The sequence below is a fragment of the Canis lupus genome, chromosome 34 (genome assembly GCF_011100685.1).
Source record: "Canis lupus familiaris isolate Mischka breed German Shepherd chromosome 34, alternate assembly UU_Cfam_GSD_1.0, whole genome shotgun sequence".
Taxonomy (NCBI): domain Eukaryota; kingdom Metazoa; phylum Chordata; class Mammalia; order Carnivora; family Canidae; genus Canis; species Canis lupus.
This window is the reverse complement of record NC_049255.1, coordinates 12,134,007-12,152,897: the sequence shown is the minus strand read 5'-3', so window position 1 is coordinate 12,152,897 and position 18,891 is coordinate 12,134,007. Positions and strand designations below refer to the sequence as shown.

Here is an 18,891-nt window from a genome sequence, read left to right as displayed (position 1 = left end):
GAATTATGATGCCTCTACCTTTGCTTTTCTTTTTCAAGGTTGCTTTGGCCATTTGGGGTCTTTTGTGGTTCCATACAAATTTTACCATTGTTTGTTACAGCTCTGTGAAGAATACTTATGGTATTTTGATAGGAATGCATTAAATCTGTAGATAGCTTTGGGCAGTATAGATGTTTTAAGGGTATTTGTTCTTCCAATCCATGAGCATGGAATGTCTTTCTATTTCTTTGGGTCCTCTTCAATTTTTTTCACCAGTGTTTTATAGTTTTCAGAGTATAGGTCTTTCACCTCTTTGGTTAAGTTTCTTTCTTTTTTAAAAAAAGATTATTTATTTATTCTTGAGAGGCACAGAGAGAGAGAGAGAGAAAGAAAGAGAGAGAGAGGCAGAGACACAGGCAGAGGGAGAAGCAGGCTCCACGCAGGGAGCCTGATGTGGGACTCCATTCTGGGTCTCTGGGATCATGCCCTGGACTGAAGGTGGTGCTAAATCACTGAGCCACCTGGGCTGCTCCCCGGTTAGGTTTATTTCTAAGTGTCTTATTATTTTCCTTAATTTTTCTTCTGCTGCTTCGTTATTGGTGTATAGAAATGCAACAGGATTTCCGTACATTGATTTTGTATGCTGTGACTTTACTGAGTTTCTGTATCAGTTCTAGCAGTTTTTTGGTGGAGTCTTTTGGGTTTTCTATATAGAGTATCATGTTGTTTGCAAATAGTGAGAGTTTGACTCCTTGCTTGCTGATTTAGATGCTTTTTATTACTTTTTGTTGTCTGACTGCTGTGGCTAGGACTTCCAGTGCTATGTTAAACAACAGTGGTGAGACTGGACATCCCGATCCTGACTGTAGAGGAAAAGAGCTATTTTTCCCCATTGAGGATGATGTTTGCTGTGGATTTTTCATAAATGGCCTTTATTATGTTGAGGTATGTTTTCTCTAAACCCACTTTGTTGAGGGCTTTATTATAAATGGATGTTACTTCATCAAATGCTTTTTCTGTGTCTATTGAAAGGATCACATGGTTCTTATTCTTTCTCTCATTGATGTGGTATCCCATGCTGATTGGTTTGCAAATATTGAGCCACCCTTTATACTGAATAAATAAATCCCACTTGATCATGGTAAATGATTTTTTAATGTATTGTTGGATTCAGTTTGCTAACATTTTGTTGAGAATTTTTGCATTCATGTTCATCAGGAATTTTGGCCTATAGTTCTCTTTCTTAGTGATGTCTTTGATTTTGGTAATACTGGCCTTATAAGATGGATTTGGAAGTTTTCCTTCCTTTTTCATTTTTCAAAATAGTTTGAAAATAATAGGTATTAACTCTTCTTGAAGTGTTTGGTAGAATTTGCCTGTGTAGCCATTTGGTCCTGAAATTTTGTTTGTTGGGAGATTTTTGTTACTGATTAAATTTCTTTGCTTGTTATGAGTCTGTTCAAATTTTCTGTTTCTTCCTGTTTCAGTTTTGATAGGTTTGATAGGTTTTTAGGAATTTATCCATTTCTTCCAGGTTGTTAATTTGTTGGCATATAGTTTTTCATAATATTCTCTTATAATTGTTTGTATTTCTATGAGGTTGTTATTATTTATCCTCTCTCATTTGTGCTTTTATTTTTGAGTTCTTTCTCTTGCTCTCTCTTTTCTTTTTTTTCTTTTTTTTGTGATAAGTCTGGCTAGGGATTTATCAATTTAATTGATTTTCTTGAAGAATCAGCTCCTGATTTCATTGACCTGTTTTACTGTTTGGTTTATTTCTATATCATTTATTTTTGCTCTAATATTATTTATTATTTCCCTTCTCTGCTGACTTCAGGCTTTAGTTGTCATTCCTTTTCTAGCTCCTTCAGGTGTAAGGTTAGATTGTGCATTTGAGATTTTTCTTGCTTCTTGAGGAAGACCCTGCATTGCTATGTACTTCATCCTTAGAAGTGCTTTGGCTGCATCCCAAAGGTTTTGGACCATCATGTTTTCATTCTCACTTGTTTCCATGTATGTTTTATTTCTTCTTTGATTTCCTGGTTTACTCATTCATTCTTTAGTAGCATGTTGTTTAACCTCCATGTATTTGTGGTCTTTCCAGATTTTTTCTTATGATTGACTTCAAGTTTCATAGTGCTGTGGTCTGAGAAAAACACATAATATGATCTTGATCTTTTTGTACCAGTTGATTCCTGATTTGTGACCCAGTATGTGATCTGTTCTGGAGAACGTTCCATGCACACTCTAGAAGAATGTGTATTCTGTTGCATTAGGATGGAATGTTCCTAATATATCCGTCAAGTCCATCTGGCTCAGTGTATCATTCAAAGCTCCTGTTTCCTTGTTGATCTTCTGCTGAGATGATCTGCCCATTGCTGTAGGTGGTTGGTAAAGTCCCCTACTGTTACTGGATTATTATCAATGAGTTCCTTTGTGTTTATTGTTAATTGTTGTACGTATTTGGGTGCTCCTAAGTTGGGAGTATAAATATTTACAATTGTAAATTGTAAATACAATATTTACAAGTATTCAACAATTCTTGTAAATTGTCCCCTTTATTATGATAGTACCCTTCTTCATCTCTTGTTACAGTTTTTGGTTTCAAATCTAGTTTTATATAAGTATGGCTCCTCTGGCTTTCTTTTGACATCCATCAGGTAAATGGTTCTCTCCCCCTCACTTTCAGTCTGCAGGTGTCTTTAGGTCTAAAATGAGTCTCTTGTGGGCAACATATAGATGGGTCTTGTTTTGTTGTTGTTGTTGTTGTTGTTTATCCATTCTAATACCCTACATCTTTTGATTGGAGCATTTAGTCCATTTACATTCAGAGTGATTATTGATAGATATGAATTTAGTGCCACTGTATTACTTATAAAATCATTGTTTCTGGAGATTTTTCTCTTTCCCTTCTAGTTTTTGGTCCTTTCCACTCAAAGAATCCCCTTTAATATTTCTTGCAGGGCTGGCTTAGTAGTCATTAGTTCCTTTAGTTTTTGTTTGTCTGGGAAACACTTTATCTCTCTTTCTGTTCTGAATGACAGCCTTGGTATATAGAGTCTTCTTGGCTGCAGATTTTTCCCCTTAAGCCTGTTGAATATATCATGCCACTTTCCTCTGGCCTGCCAGGTTTCTTTGGAGACATCTGATGCTAACCTGATTTGTCTTCCCTTATAGGTTAGAGATTTCTTTTTTCTTGTTGCTTTCAGGATTTTTTCTTTTTCTTATGTCTTTAAGTTGCAAATTTTACTACAATATCTCTTGGTGTTGGCCAGTTTTTGTTGATTTTGATGGGAGTTTTTGTACCTTCTGGATTTGGATGACTATTTCCTTCTCCAGATAAGGGAAATTTTCACTTATAATTTGTTCAGATAAACATTCTGCCCCCTTTTCCCTCCCTTCCTCTGGACTCCTATTATATGAATGTTATTATACTTTATGGAGTCCCTGACTTCCCTAAGTCCACATTTGTGATCCAGTATCTTTCTTTCCCTCTTCTTTTCAGCTTCATTATTTTCCATAGTTTTATCTTCTGTGTCATTTATTCATTCCTCTGTTCTTCCATTCTTGTGGTCATTACATTTGGTTGGTTTTGCATCTAAGTTATATAATTTTTTATTTTAGCTGGAGTCATTTTTAGGTCTTTATCTTTGCAGTCAGGATTTGTCTGCTATATTCTATGCTTTTCAAGCCCAGCTAGCATCCTTATGATTGTTGTTTTAAATTCTGGTTCAGGCATATTACTTGTATCTATTTGGATTAGTTCCCTAGTGGTGACCTCTTCTCATTCTCTCTTAGGGATGAATTCCTCCATCTTGGCATTTTATCTAGGTCTCTGACTTTTGTGAGCTAGGAAAGCCTGTGCCTAATCCTATTTCCACTAGAGCTGAAGCTTTGCAGCAGTCTATGATCAGTAGACCTAGTGCATGCAAAGGATTTGTGCTGGTCTTCTGGGGGAGGGGCCCGCTACTGCTCTGGCTCTCAATCACACTTGCTGTAGTTAAGAAGGCACCTGCAGAGCGCAGGGTGGGGCAGGGCTTAGTGTAAGCAGCTCAAGCCTTCATTATGTGTGCTGTGCAGCTTGCTGAAGTCTGTCCTTACTGATAGGAGAGGTGAAAAACAGTGTTGGCCTCCTTTCTTCCCCAGAGAGGAGAGTTCACATCCCTTGCTGTTCAGGAAGCCCTCTCAGAAGAGCAAACAATCCCCCTCCTGTGTCCCAGTCTTCCATCAGATCCCTGCTTTCACCCTGTCTGTATCAGAGCTGTCTGCCCACTCAGCAGTATGCTTCTCCTGTGTTTTATCTTAGATGTGCGGCTGTGCTTCAAAACCCTAAATTTTAGGGAGCTGGCACAGTGCAGACCCAAGCTGGTACTCTGTAGGAGGGTCTCATCACGGTGTGCCTGGTGTCTTTGGTCCTAGAAAAGCAATTGCACAACTGTGCAGGAGCTTGGATTTTATGGTGAAGTGTAGCAAAGAGCCGGCATCCAAGTTAGCTGCCCTCAGCAGGTGCTTCTGCTCTGTACTAATGACCGGGGCAGCTTTATGGCACCCACGGGCTTTTCTGTCCCTGGAGAGGTAAAGCACTCCCAACAAGCGGAACTATCTCTCCCAGCGCGACCCAGGAGCTCCTCAGAGCATGCTGTCTGCTCCTGGGCCTCTGCCTCTCTTCTCCACAGGAGCACCACTGTGTCCACCAGGCTTGACCCTGGCAAGTGCAGACTGCTACAACTTCAGACTCTCAGCGCTGCTGCTTATAAAAATATGCCCCTTTCATTTTCCCAGTCAGCACTTTTGGGCAAGTGTTTTTCTTATGCAATTCCCTGTGTGCTGCTTTCTCTCTCCCTGTCTCTGTCCTCTCTCCGTGATCAGGGCTCCCTTTCCTCTGCAGTGCTTACAGTTCTTTTCTCTCCCAAATCACATGTCTCTTTACCTCCTACCTTTCACAATGGCCTCTTCTGTCCCTCAAGTGATGCAGTCTGTTCTCTCAGGCCTCAGATCCATATCCTGGGAGCTCAGAATGATGTATAATGATCTAGCTGTGTTGGAGCGATGAGGCAAGCATTGGGTCATCCTACTACTCCGCCATCTTATCTCCTCCTCCTCAAGCGATCTTGCCCCAAAGGTCTTTAAGACTTATTTTTTTTTCTACTTTTTTCTCTCTCATCTAGCTTCAATGTCACTAACTCCATGCTTTATTCATCTCCATTCAGCTATTATGCCCATCTATTGACATTTTTTAGTTCAGTTATTGTGTTTTTCAGCTGTGAAATTTCCAGTGGTTTTAAAAACATATTTTCTCTGTCTCTGCTAAGATTTCCTATTCTCTCAGTAATTACAGGCATTTTTCCTTTACATCACTGAGCATAGTTATGACCACAGCTTTAAAGTCCTTATCTAATAATTCCAACATACAAGTCTTTTCTGGGTTGGCTTCTGTTGGTTGTCATTTCCCTTGAAAATGAGCCACATTTTCCTGATTCTTCATGTGTCAAGTAATTTTGAATTATATTCCAGACATATGAATGTTCTGCTGAATATTATTGAATATGCTAACTCTGGATTCTACTATAAACCTCCACAAAGGACTGTTTTGAAATGCATTTGACTTGGTTGGACTCAAACTGAAAAATGTCCCCCATGTAGGTCCAGTTCAGTTCTTTTTGCCTTTAGCTACCTAGTGTATTCCCTGCTGCATACATGGTTCAGGGTCAGCCAGAGTCCTGGGCACAGTTTACACAGTATGGGAGCTCCCGATCCCTGGCTTTCTCCCTTGTGGTATTCGACATCCACATTCCTCCCCAGCATTCTTTCCTGGCTCTTCAGGCCACAAAAATGCCTGTTTGCTATCAGAGCCTCAGCCAATCCAGTCTCACCATGTTTGCATCCTGCCTTCAGGCCAGAGCCCTGCAGATGGGGAGCTCACCCCCTGCTGATGCCTCATCCATGTTTCAATTGCTCTCCTCAAGAAATATGGTTTAGTTTGCCCTCCAGAGCTTTCACTTGGTTGTTGTTATACTTCCCCTTGGGTTGTCTGGGAAGGGCCAACTCTGTATCTCAGAATAGCACATCCCTGTTTCATTTGTTTCCTCCCCTTCCTCCCCTATCATCTTGTCATCTCTTCCTTTTCAATTTTTCCTTTTTTTTTTCTTAATTGGTACCTCTCTGTTCTTCCTCTTTGCTGCCTTTTCCTTTCATTTCTCCCCACCTTCATCCCTGTTCCCAAACACATTCAGCCCATTAATGCCACCAGCAAGGCAGTGCCACTGGACCTAAACCTGCCTCTCAACCCTCTCAGTGGTAGCTCTCCCAGGAGTGAACCATCACAGTGGTCTTTCTGATGGATGCATCTGTGGACGTAACCAGTGAATGCTTCTCCTTGGCAGTGTGAGGTGGTGGGCTCCCTGAAGGCCTTGCACAAGCTTGTCGACAGCTCACAGCTGACCGCAGACCTCGATGGCTCTTTTCCCTATAGCCATAGTGACTGGATCTGCTTCCGTAGGGTAAGGTATAACTCACAGCCACTGCACCTACCAGTCTCCTGGGACTTCTCCTTATGCAGATGTTTTTACTCACACCTGAACAGGCATCCCTACCCTGAGTGTCGTGCCCATCACAACTGCCATTCACAGGACTGCTGGAGAGCCACTGTGTGGCAGGCTTGGGAGTACCGCTAAAGTCCAGTTCTGGGCTGGGAGGGTGCTGCTCTCTGGCGCTCCTGTGGACACTAACGGTGTATCTGTCGTCTCATACCTCTCCCACCATGATAGAAGCTGGAGTCCTTCACCACAGATTGCGAGGATGCCATTGTATTCCTACAAAATTCAGTCCACTCCCTGAATATTCACAGAACTCTAAGCACAGCACAGGTAGGTTCTCATGTATTTTACTTTATTTCACAGGTAGGTAGATGGGAAGAGGTTTATCCAAATCCATCATCCATAGCAGAGATTTTCAAACCCATTTTGATTGAAATCCCTTTCAATTAGCAAAGGACTTCCAAAAGACCACTTCCTCCCCCTGTGACCAAAAAAGAAAAAAAACTTCCACCATGCCCAGAAGAGAAACAACACCACTGCAACCAATACATGTGTTGGTGTGCCACCAATGCCTGAGTAATTACTGTTGGGACACAGAGGTAGACTGGCTGGAGGAAAATCAGCAGCCTAGAGAGGCCTCAGAGACACCTCGGCGGAGTTTGCAGGGTGTGTGGGCAAGATCCTATACGTCCCTGTCCAAATGCCAAGCTCTCCTCCTGCTGCCAAGTTCCACATTTCCCCTCTTTTTCCTGTCCTTAGTTTCACCATCCCTTGGGCGAGAGCATCCGGGGCAGCATTACTTTCCTGCTTGGGCAGGTGTCAAGTGTTGGTTGAACCCTGCTTTCAGCTTGATTGATGAGCACAAGAATATAGGTCCACTCCCCATGGAAGAGAGGGTTCTATGTATGCTTCTCCCACCCCATGCAGGAGGTCACAGACTTAATCAACAAGCATAAGGCAATGATGAAGTGTGTGCTGGAAGATGCACTACTGGTTGCCCTCCGGCTAGAAGGTGGCACCATGCTGGCACGGCTGAAGAGGGAGCAGCTTGGCAGCAGCCAAGACTACCAGTGAGTGTCGTGCTAGGGCAGCCCATCCCCGGGGAAGATGTCCAATTCTGTCACATGCAACAGCTCCCAGGGGTCCAAACCTCCATTCTTTCCCATGGGCACACATTGGACCAAAGTCTATCTATGTTTTTATCCTCCAAAAAATGTAGTAGATTCCTTGGAATGCTCAAGTGGAAGGCAAACCCACCATAATGGATTCAGTAGAGGTCCTGACTGAATGCTTCTCTGTCTAATTCTGTCCTGGGGAGCCCTGTCCACCCACCACTTTTTCCTACCACCTCTGAGGCATGCACCCGTGGTTCCCAGGCATGTTCCTGTTCCTGCTCTGGCTGTGGACCTCCTTGGAGCATCCCCTTTTGTGTTAGATGTAAGGATGTAAAGAGTGCAGTTTTCCCTTTTTAACTAGGTTGTCACCAACAGCATATTCCTCGGGTGATTGCCATGAACAACTAGTGGTCAGGACTTGGTTTTCTGACACTTTCTCTTCCAGGGATGCCATCAAGGTCGCCTCCAGGTTGTACAACCAAGTGGACGAAGAGGTCCATGGGCTGGTCCTCACCTCCAACAGATGTCTGCAGGAGCTGGAGAGGCTACGGGAAATAAGGATGCTCCAGGAGGGACGAGGCCAGGTAAGTACTCCAGTCTGAGAAACCAAAAGAGAAAAACATTTTGCTCCTGGGCAGCCCTGGTGGCTCAGCGGTTTAGCACCGCCTACAGCCTACAGCGTGATCCTGGAGACCCAGGATCAAGTCCCACATCGCACTCCTTGCGTGGAGCCTGTTTCTCCCTCTGCCTGTGTCTCTGCCTGTCTCTCTGTGTGTGTCTCTCATGAATAAATAAAATCTTAAAAAAAAAAAAACTCTGCTCCTGAAATAACTAATGTTAACATGCAGTATATTATAAACCAGACTTTTCTCCATATACATATGCATATAGAAGCTTTCAAAAGTTTCCACATATTTTTATTTAAACCCTATGCTTTTATCAACCACTATTTCCATATAAGAGAATGTGAAGCAGGAGTGCATGCATGGCCAGCAGTCAGTGTAGGGCAAGGTCTAGAGGGGCTGGAGGCCTTCTCTGGAGGCCCGTGTGTCCCTTTGGGGCTGTCAGGGCAGGGGGATGGCCACTGTCAGGGCATCCTCAGGTTGGGTCCCCAGGATGGCCGGCATGCATGGTGGTGTGTGCAAGCCTCACCTTCCATGTTTATCTAGCTCTGGCCCAAGTCCTGGGCTCTCCTATTTCTCACTCTTGTGCACATCACTGCACCTGTCGTTCACACTTTGTGATTATTTACTTAGGATAGGTTCATAGGGACAGGGATGGTGGGGTTAGGGCTGCAATTTCTGAGGTTTTTACACATTTGCCAGGTGGCCTGGCAAGCAGCCTGCCCAGTTTAGATTCTCAGCAGCAGCCTGGAGAGCATCTCTTCCTACTGACATGAAAATAAGTACTTCTTCATCTGTCTGTGGGTTATTTGTATTTATTCTCTAAGAAATGGCTATTCCACACACTGGCAGGCTTGCACAGCTCGAATTTTCACTGTTATGCATGTAACTCACCTCTGGTCACATGGTGAACATCTTCCCTGGTTTGTGATTGTCCTTCAGCTTTGCCTAGGATTGAAATTTCTACCTTAAGGTCACAGAACGATTGATGCATTCCACCCTAAAACTTTTATGGTTTGAATTTTTCCATTTATATCTTCAAACCAACCAGAATTTCTTTTTGTGAGGCTAGAGGTGGGACTTCAGCCCTGAGGGGTCTCTGCTCCGTTGACCATTTCCTGCTCTTCTATCCAGAGGTTCTCAGGTCATGTTTGTAAAAACCCAGATTTGACATTTTTCTCTATTACTCTGTCTACGAAGCGTGTGTGCTCTGATGTCTCTCCTCTGCCTGTGCATCGGGTCACAGTAGAGTTCAGTGGCCGTAGATCCATCACCTCTTCTGTGGTCCCTAACAACCCCTGGCGTTGCTGTCCAAGGAGAAAATGCATAAAAATGAAGTCCTAACCCGGGACGTGTTCACTGTGAATGAACGATGTTGCTACGGGAAGCTGTGGGGTGGGCAGGGCTGCCATTGCCCCCCTCCACACCCCAGCTCTCCCAGACAGCCCCAGAGTGTCCTTGTGCCACCACCTAAAGAGTATCTCTGGGATATATTTTGCATAGCAACAAGTTGCAAGATGGAAAGTTCTGGATCCATATTTCAATTATCTTATTTCCATTTCCTGCAAACAGCCTGCCCAGTTACACCCTTGAGCCATGAAGACCTGTTGATTCCCATCCACAGACTGAAAGGGGCCCATAGGTAGAAACAGCGGTTACAAACTGAGAGGCAATGATGCTGTGCAGCCACTGATGATACATCCGAGTGCGCGGCTGGTTTGCATCAGGATGGGTGCACAGCCGTGCGAACCAGCTCCTGAGTGTGTCTGATGCTCCCTTCCCCCATGACCATGGAACCTTCACACATTTAAAAATACAAAATTCTTCTCCTGAATAGATCAAATTATGATTTGAAAGAGGAGAGGAATTCCTGGCCTCTTGGAGCTGCTCTGCCTGAAGAACAGGCAGCGGCGGCGCGGGTTCTAGACCTTCCAAAGCCAGCTGATGGAGTGTCCACACCAGAAGACACACATAGAAACAGAGTGAGCACCAGGCTGATGCTGGTAGTTTCTTCATGGGCTACAGCAGAGGAAGCGATCTGGGACTTCAGACAGTGCCTGAGCACCGGGCTAAGTGGATGCAGGGAGCACTGGCCTGAGGGGCCCATCTGTCTGACATCCGCCGTGGAATCACCTCCAAGGGATCTGCATGTGCTATGGACATGGAGGGCATGCTGTCCCTGCAGGCCAGAGTGAGCTGCACCCTGGGACAAGTGGCCAGCACCCCACCCCCGACAGCATGCCCTGGGATCTCAGCCACTGTATGAGGAACTTATTGTTCCAAAGGGACAAGCAAAATGAACACGTGAACTTTTCTGTGCTTCTCAGCTCAGCTGTAAAAGTATACTTCTTGCCAGAGACCCTAGAACAGTTGCTGCAGCACAGCACATGCCATGCAAACTCACCAGTACCCTGGAACTGCCTGGCTGTCACGCTGCTGGGGCCAGAATCCCCAGGAGCACAGCTCTTCCTGATGGGATCTAAGGCATCAGGGAAGGCCTGGGCAGGGCTAGGGACTCTGTCCCCGTCATGGCCTTCTACACCAGGCAGAGGTGTGGAATGACCGATTTCATAGTCTGTGTAGCCCTGGCATCCGACATCCCTGGAACAACTCCTCCTGCTATTCTTAGGTGCTGTAGAGGATTCAGACCCCATTGGGCTCAGATGCAAACTCATCTTGCCTGCCCTTGGGGCGAGTCTGGCTAGCAACTCCCTTGGTGGGCGGAAAGGTCTTCCTGTTGCTCTGGCCATCTGGTTACCACGGTCCTGGATTTGGGGCACCTGCAGAGCAAAAGGAGCATGAACTAGGATTACCTGAGTCGCTCATTAGCTGCATGAGATTGGGTGGGATTGGCAAGGCCATGGGGGCCATGACAGTCTTCCATTGTCCTGACCAGCATCCCCCTTTGCCATGCAGGTGGACAGGTGGATGCTGCAGTGTGGTGAGTGCCTGGGACACCTGGGCCCGCAGCCCGTCGCTGAGTATCTGAATTGCTGGCACCAGGAGGCCACAGAGCTGACTACACAGAGCTTCCCTGGGGCAAGCATGGCAGTGGCAGGCCTGGGCAGCCCGCAGGCCCTACATCGGTGGCACCCCTTATGGCTGCAGAGCCAGCACACCCAACTCTGCTTCCAAGAGGCCCTGTCTGGGGCTACCCCAGATCCTGGCACCCCGCCTCTGGGCCGCAGACCCCTGAAGCATGAGCTGGGCCAGGAGGCTGAGAGGAGGCCCCATGAGCCATCCTGGACGCCCTCCACTGACCTGGAGTGTCCCGCTGGGGAGCAGGCCCCGCTGCTGCCTGGCCTCCCTGGCCAAGCCTCTCTGCGCAGGCAGGAGGATGAGCACCTGGCCCCAGGTGTGCATTCCCCACACGACAGCCCCACTTGCTCCCCTGAGCCCATCCAGACACCTGCCTCCCACCCCAGGAAACATTCTCTGAAGAAAACTATGAGAAAAACACAAAGCTTTGAGATTCCACAGCTTGACAGTGGCCTCAGAGACTCCCACTGGCCAGGCCACACTGGGGTCTTCATCAGGGGCCTGGAGGTGACCAGCACCGTGGCCTCCGAGAAGAAACCCCCATCAAGGCCACATGCTGAGAGCCCCCTGGTCACTCGGAACCAGAGTCTGTCCTCTCCCTCCAGGACCCACCCTTCCAAGGAGGACGGGAACAAGCAAGCAGGAAGGTGAGGCGGACACCCCTCCAGCCTGTGGGTGTAGTGGTCAGTGCAATGCACAAACATCCCTCCAGGTCCACTGTGTCCTGTCCGGGTAGCACACTTGCATTTGATTTTAGATAAGATGTTATTTACCTCCCTGTGTTCAGAATAGTCATTGAAAACTACTTCCTTTTTTCATGGCTCACCCGCTCTGACAGTTACACAACCAGCTCACATCATTTGAGACCAATTTATAGAAAATCACACCTGAAGTATGAAGACTTTACCTTAAAAATTACTTTTTAGGAAAAGTCTTTCAGCATGGAGGTGAGAAGTACGTGTGTTTGCCCATTGCCCAAATGGAGATGTCCGTGAATCTGTTTAATCTTTAAGAAGATTTGTATTAAAAAATATATCTTTTATTGACCATAGGATGGAAACGTGGGCAGGAAGTGCACCCAGGCCTGATGACAGGTAGCGACACACCTGGTGCTACAGCCTGCCGCTTGCACTGCTAGCCTGTCAGTGTATGGGGTGGATGAAGTGGGGCATCTTCCTCGTGTCCTTTGCTTGTTTGCTTGATGGACATGCTTCCTCCTCAGGCAGAGAACATCTCTGAACTGAGTTGGCCACCAAATACTGTCCTTTATGTTTCAGGTTCCCGTGTACTCTATTTGGGGTGAAACTTGAGGTGGAACAGGAGGGTTTCGTTTGGGATCACCTGAGAGGTTTTTCCGGAGGTTAGAACCACCCTCCGGCTCCCCTGAGCACATCTTGAAAGTTCCAGAGGCACAGAGCGCAGGAATAGGGGCCCTCCAGTTGCCAAGAGCCCCCAGGCACCCACAGCGGACATCCTCAGTCTGGGGGGAGCAAGTTTGGGAAGCCATCCCCCTCTCACCTGTCACAGGCCCTGGGCCCACAGCACAGCGCACAAGGCATATCCTCCCGCACCAGCGCCCGTAGGACAAAGCGTTAAACTAACCCACTCTCGTGAAAACCCAGGCCTTGTGCCAGTTGCCCAGAGGGACTTCCTGTCACTAGGCCAGTAGTCAGTTCCCACCATTATGTCCTGATGTGTCAGTTTCCAAGTCATTTGTTCCAAATCCTCAGACCACACTAGTGTTGTTTCTGAATATTTAATGGTGCCTGTTTTCAGCAAATATGGACAGGAACTGTGCTGTGGGGCTGGGGCTGGGGCCTCAGGTGTCTTAGGGGCAGTGCCATGAGGGTCAGGGCTCCTGACTAGCCAGAAGGTATTTGGGAGGTGTGGGGAGTGTGGGACGGGAAGGGACAGGCTCTCCAGCTACAGATGGACACACCCAGCAGCCATTCTGACTGCAGGTGTATCTCCTATCATCGGTTGCTTTTAACGGCTTTCCAGTTTAAAAGAAAGCAAGCAAATCCACGTAGTAGAAAAAAAAAAAAAGACTATAAAGTTTCATGAGTATCTGGGAATTGAGTAATCGGGGAAAGCCGCTGGCAGCCGGGAAGAAACTCTCTGGTGCCTCTGAAGGGCCTCATGAAACAGGGACGCATCCCCAGCTTGGACACAGCATGGACGGGAGCTCAGGGAGCCCTCTGTCCACCTCCCACTGCCCACCTCGGCCCCATCCCAGGCCCCGAGGCTCTGTGCTTCCCCTCTGGCCTCTGGGTCCCCTGTCTCCACCACACAGAGCTGAATTTTCAGAAGTCCCTTCTGGTAGGTTAGCAGTGCATGGGAACCTGGCTCCCGGGGTCTTGGAGCTCCCACCACAGTCCTCTTTGCAGTGTTCAAATCCTCCTCCTGCCAGAACCGTCCTGGCAGAGGACTCCAGGTTGAAGTTAGGGGCCCTGGCAGTCTCTCCTGTCCATCTTCTAGAAGGATCTTTTATCCTAAAAGGCTGTGACCAACAGTATAGAGGCACTTCATGCGAGCAGCTTCTAATATGCACCTCCTGTATCTCCCATCTTACTTGTTTCCATCAAAGGTGCAGTGTCAGGTGACAGAGCACACGTGACAGGATTCATTGCTGCCCCGTATGATCGATCATGTTTATTCCTCTGGGCTTGCACAGCATTTTGTTTCTATGTGAAGCAGGAGGGACGCTGACCTAGGGTCTCCCGAGGCCTGGAGTGAGGCCGAGGCCTGCACCAGCCTGAGTGTCCACCGCCTCTGTCTTCCAGCAGCCGACTGCAGCACATCATGGCTGAGATGGTGTCCACGGAGAGAGAGTATGTTCGGTCCTTAGGGTATGTCATTGACCATTACTTTCCAGAAATGGAAAGAACGGACCTGCCCCAGGACCTCCGAGGGAAGCACAGCATCGTTTTTGGGAACCTGGAGAACCTCTATGATTTCCACCGCCAGCACTTCCTGGCGGAGCTGGAGCGCTGCCAGCACTGCCCCTTGGCGGCAGGCCGCGGGTTCCTGAGACACGTGAGTCCCTCCCTCCCAGGCACCGGGTCCACACGGCAGGCGCCCCTGTGGGAGGCGAAGGCGACATCAGCCCAGGGTGCCTTCTGAGAGGCTGGGTCTGGCAACGCCCACGTTTCGGGTGATTTGGATCCGTGCAGACCCAGCAATAAACAGACCCCAAAATAGACAAGAAGGCTGTGGCTCTGATCACATCGAGTGTTTTTGCTTGGTGCCACCTGAAGGCACCCTTGGCCCCCAGAGCCGCACGACGCTGGAGGCCTTGCCTGCATCGTCACCCACACACCCCTCTGCTCACCTCTCAAGGCTGTTGGCCCGAAGCAGTTCACGTCCTGTACACGGGAGCCCACCTGGTCCCATCCTCAGTCCTCCCGCTGCAGCCGGCCAGCTCCCTCCCAGGCGGGGCCCGGGCCAGCCCGCCATCTGAGCAAGCCAGGTCAGGCTTTCTGCGGAGGCTCCCGGACTGTGCACGTGCCCCACACGAGGGCTGCTCTCCCCGTGAGAGTCTTCCCAACTGTGTATATGAATATCTCCCTGTCTGGATCGTTAATGAAACTCTGAATTCAGTTTGAAAACAAATGCTTTCACCTAGCAGTCCCCTACGCAGTGATCCAGGCAGTGGGGACGCAGTGGCACCTGTGCCATGGGCAGGTGAGACGCGGCCTCCGCATTCCTAATGTAGACACCCACAACGGAAACGCCCGAGGGTGAAAGCAACTCCATGGTGCATCTTTTCAACTGTTTCTAAGAAGGTGCTTTTAGCCAGAAGATGAACTCTGTGTTGCTTTATGTTGACAACAACGGCAAGAATTTCAAATGTCAACATAGCTTTGGTTCTGGGCTCCCCGTGCCCCCTCCCAGGCCCGCCTCTGCCCTCTCCCCCACGCCCTGTAACGCCCAATTCTAGATCTCTGGCATCAATGTGCTGGTAAGCCCCCGTGATCCCAGGGCAGCGCTGAGCCTCCTTGTCTCCTGCCCGTGGGAGGCACAGCACACAGAGGGTGGGGGCAGAGGCAGAGACTGGACCTGGCCCCCCTCAGGTGCCCGGTGTCCTCCCTTCTTGCAGGAGGAACAGTTCGGCATGTACGCGCTCTACAGCAAGAACAAGCCCCAGTCGGATGCCCTACTCTGCAGCCATGGCAACGCCTTCTTCAAGGTCACCCCCCCACCCCACGAGCCGCGCTGTCCCCCACCTGGCCCCGGCTGACCCTCTCGCCCCGGCCCTTGCAGGACAAGCAGCGGCAGCTGGGTGACAAGATGGACCTGGCCTCCTACCTGCTGAAGCCGGTGCAGCGCATGGGCAAGTACGCACTGCTGCTGCAGGACCTGGTCAGGGAGGCTGGCCGCTGCCCCGTCCCAGAGCAGGAGCTGAGCGAGCTTCGGGCCGCCCAGGGTGTGGTCCGCTTCCAGCTGCGCCACGGCAACGACCTGCTGGCCATGGACGCTGTCCGAGGCTGTGACGTGAGTGCCCCGAGGCCCTGACGGGCTGTCCTGAGTTGAGGGAGGGTGTGGCCTGGGGCCAGAGTACATGAGCTTCCCTCTGGGGAAGTCCCCAGAAGCTTGAGACCTCTCTGGGGCCAGCGGGTCAGGGGAGCAGAGAGGGGCTTCATGTCCGGGCAGCCTGCGGGGCATTATAGGAGGCAGGCCCTCAGTGGCTAACCATCCACCTTGGGGCTACTTGGCTGTCAGGCTTGGAGCAGAGCAACACTGGGAGCCTGGGCCCGGCATCCACACGGCCCACATGGTGGCAGGATGGGACCAGCTTAGAAGAGGAGTCCTGTCCCCAGCAGAACGCCTGGTATCTGACAGCGGAGGGACAGTCACAGGGTTCCCAGGGAAAATGAAAATGTTCATGCCCTGCTAAAAACTGCATCAAGAGTCTCAAACCGCAATCTGAGCGTGGGCCCTTCTGGCCGCCACCCTGCATGCATTGTCCTCCCACTGAGCAGCCCTGGGTGCCTTGCAAGGTGAAATGGCCTGTGTGCGCACAGCCATGGATGTGCCAATGCCCTGCCCTGCCCTTTGACCCCACCTGGGCTTGAAGGTGGGACCTCTGGCGTCAGCTGGAAAAGGCAGATCTGAGGCTGTGGCCAGCAGCAGAGATGGAGTCCGGCATGGAGTATAGTTGTCCATGGAGAGCCATGGAGGACTCGGGGTACCCCGGCATAGTCACTCCAGAAGCCCCCATTCAGCAGACTTAGCCGAGTCATTTGGGATTGGACCAGCCATGCTCAGGAAGCCCCCAGGACAGGGCTATCCATGGGCTAGAAGGTTACAGGAGGGACTTAGCAGTGGTGTCCACAGTTTGGGATACACTCCACGCGGTCCCACTAGCCATCAGCCCAAACTGCAGCTTGGGGGGTACTTCTGGGGGTAGGGGTGGCTCAGGTACAGAATTCGTAACCTGACTCCCACATACGCTATATTGGGTATTTTTATGCAGAAACAGGTGAGAGTTTAGCACCATGTCCACAAGGGTACTTCTGCTGCGAGCTCCATGCAGACCAGAGGAGCCCTGCCTGGCCCCAAGGGTTTTCCCCATACATCTGAGCAATTCTCAGGCACCAGCCGGGTGTCCTGTAATTCAACTCAACCCTGACGCCATCTGCATGGATGTGGGGTGAGATCCCACAGGTGACGGGTTCCATCCTACAAGACTGCCCCACCCCCCACAGCACCCATTGGTCACAACGATCAGAACCCAGAGAGACCGTTCACTATGACATCACCAGTTTATTGTGAGGGGCATAAGTCAGGAACAGCCAGACAGAAGAGGCTCAGGGCCAGGTATGTGGACAAAAGAGGCACGGGCCGCCACACGTGCTCACCCACCCAGCCACCCTCCAGCCCCGTCCTTTGGGGTCTAGGAGGAAGCATCATCGAGTGAGCACTGACCATGGGTGATGATTCTACCTCCAGTCCCTCTCTCCCCAAGGATTGGGGCGGGATCAGGTCCCTGAGGGAGGCTTGCTCCATCTGCAGGTGAATCTGAAGGAGCAGGGGCAGTTGAGATGCCAGGATGAGTTTATCGTTTGCTGTGGAAGGAAAAAGTATCTGAGGCATGTGTTCCTCTTCGAAGACCTCATCCTGTTTAGCAAGACCAGAAAGGTGGACGGGGGTTATGACACCTACACGTACAAACAGTCCTTCAAGGTAACATGCCCGCCTCACACCTGACGCCCCTGGGTGGGAGCGGTGAAATAGGACATATGGGGCTGTGTCTGAAATCAGGAAGTCACACGGACACACTGGTCCTTTATGGTGCTGCAGGCTGGTTCAGCAGCTGGGAAACTTCTCAGTCGGTAACTTAATTTCCGATTGTGGTGAAGGTGAACCTGGGCCAGTCTCCAAGGGTGGCCCTCACCCCACAGGGTTCTGAGCTCCTAGACCTCCCGCAGGGAGCCTATAACCCTTACCTGCAGAGGAGCACATCAGAGGCGGTCCTGTGGCCCCGTCCAGCACAGCCACCGCGGGCCACTAGAGAGCCTTCCAGTCCAGCCTCCCTTTCTCTCCAGTGGGGAGACTGCGGCTCCAGGAGGGAGTCAGTGCACATGGGCGGGAATCTGGTTTGTCCTGGGGGCCCCCGTCCAGCCTCAGCCCCCCATTTGGTATTTGGGTGAAGAGCCTCTAGCACTGAGGTGCTGGGGTCAGATGGTGGCCAGAGAATGGTCAGTTCCTCAAGTGAGGATCAGAAGTTGCTGACACTGCTGCCACTTGCGGCTTTTGGTATAGACGGCTGAGATTGGGATGACAGAGAACATCGGAGACAGCGGCTTGAGGTTTGAGATCTGGTTCCGCAGACGGCGGAAGTCCCAGGACACCTATGTTCTCCAGGCCAGCTCTGCAGAGGTCAAGATGGCCTGGACCCACGTGATAGGGCAGATCCTGTGGCGGCAGGCTCTGCGGAACAGAGGTGGGCAGAAGAGGGCCACCCAGGGCCAGCCCCTACTACTCCCCCAGTTCTGAGTCCCATGTCCCCCTTTTTGTTGTCGACTCCTTGAGCTCCCTGAGAGGCCAGACCAGGTGTAGGTGCCAGAATGAGAGCCCCAGCATCTCTGGGTCCCAGCGATACTTGGGGAGGGTGCTGGGCCAGGCCCTGACGTGCTCCTGGTCTGGATGGAGGGTGCTGGGTACACAGCATTGTCGGGAGAGTATTAAAGCCAAGCAGTTCCTTGGAAAGTTGCCCTATGTTATTCTGTTTTAGAACTCAGAATGCAAGAAATGGTGTCAATGGGGATTGGCAACAAGCCGTTCGTGGACATCCAGCCCAGTGACGCGGCCGTTAATGACCGGGCCATCAAGGCAGCAGGTAACATGGCCTCAGCCCTCTCTCTCACCCTGTCCCACTGACTGGGGCCCTGGTGTTGACTGTGGGCCCGAGAGCCAGCACAGTGGCTGGACGGGTGGTGGCCACATCATGCCCAAACTGACCTCAGCGGGGACTTGGTTGGGTTCTCAGATGGCTGCTTCATTATCAAATCTGGGCGGCACGTGTGGAGCAAAAGCCAGATCAGCCTGCTTTCTGTCCCCTTCCAGAGTTGTGGACCCGAGCCCCTGTGGCTGTAC

The 18,891-nt window shown here is 49.9% G+C and overlaps 2 protein-coding genes across 5 annotated transcripts in view; one reads left to right on the top strand and one right to left on the bottom strand.

The window, feature by feature from the left end:
• Positions 1-15,388, top strand: part of PLEKHG4B (pleckstrin homology and RhoGEF domain containing G4B) — a 70,530-nt gene extending 55,142 nt beyond the window's left edge. Inside the window, exons 8-13 of the mRNA XM_038583393.1 lie at positions 6,363-6,479; positions 6,747-6,845; positions 7,443-7,585; positions 8,076-8,214; positions 11,170-11,939; positions 14,076-15,388. Coding sequence (XP_038439321.1) covers positions 6,363-6,479; positions 6,747-6,845; positions 7,443-7,585; positions 8,076-8,214; positions 11,170-11,939; positions 14,076-14,415 — 1,608 coding nt within the window. The 3' untranslated portion in view covers positions 14,416-15,388. The remainder of the gene's footprint in view (positions 1-6,362; positions 6,480-6,746; positions 6,846-7,442; positions 7,586-8,075; positions 8,215-11,169; positions 11,940-14,075) is intronic.
• Positions 7,375-17,006, bottom strand: LOC119867479. Of its 4 annotated transcripts, none has more exons than XR_005383728.1 (4): positions 15,601-17,005; positions 10,658-11,033; positions 9,148-9,560; positions 7,375-8,228 (listed from the first exon to the last, which is right to left on the bottom strand). XR_005383728.1 is itself a non-coding variant. In XM_038583396.1 (4 exons), the coding sequence occupies exons 1-4, from the start codon at positions 15,955-15,957 to the stop codon at positions 8,176-8,178; spliced, it is 840 nt and encodes a 279-aa protein (XP_038439324.1). In that variant the 5' UTR covers positions 15,958-17,005; the 3' UTR covers positions 7,375-8,175. The 4 variants fall into 4 exon arrangements, 2 of the variants coding, with proteins under 2 accessions (XP_038439324.1, XP_038439325.1); XM_038583396.1 differs by having other exon boundaries at positions 9,148-9,201; XR_005383727.1 differs by having other exon boundaries at positions 9,148-11,033; positions 15,601-17,006.
• Positions 17,007-18,891: the final 1,885 nt, after the last annotated feature.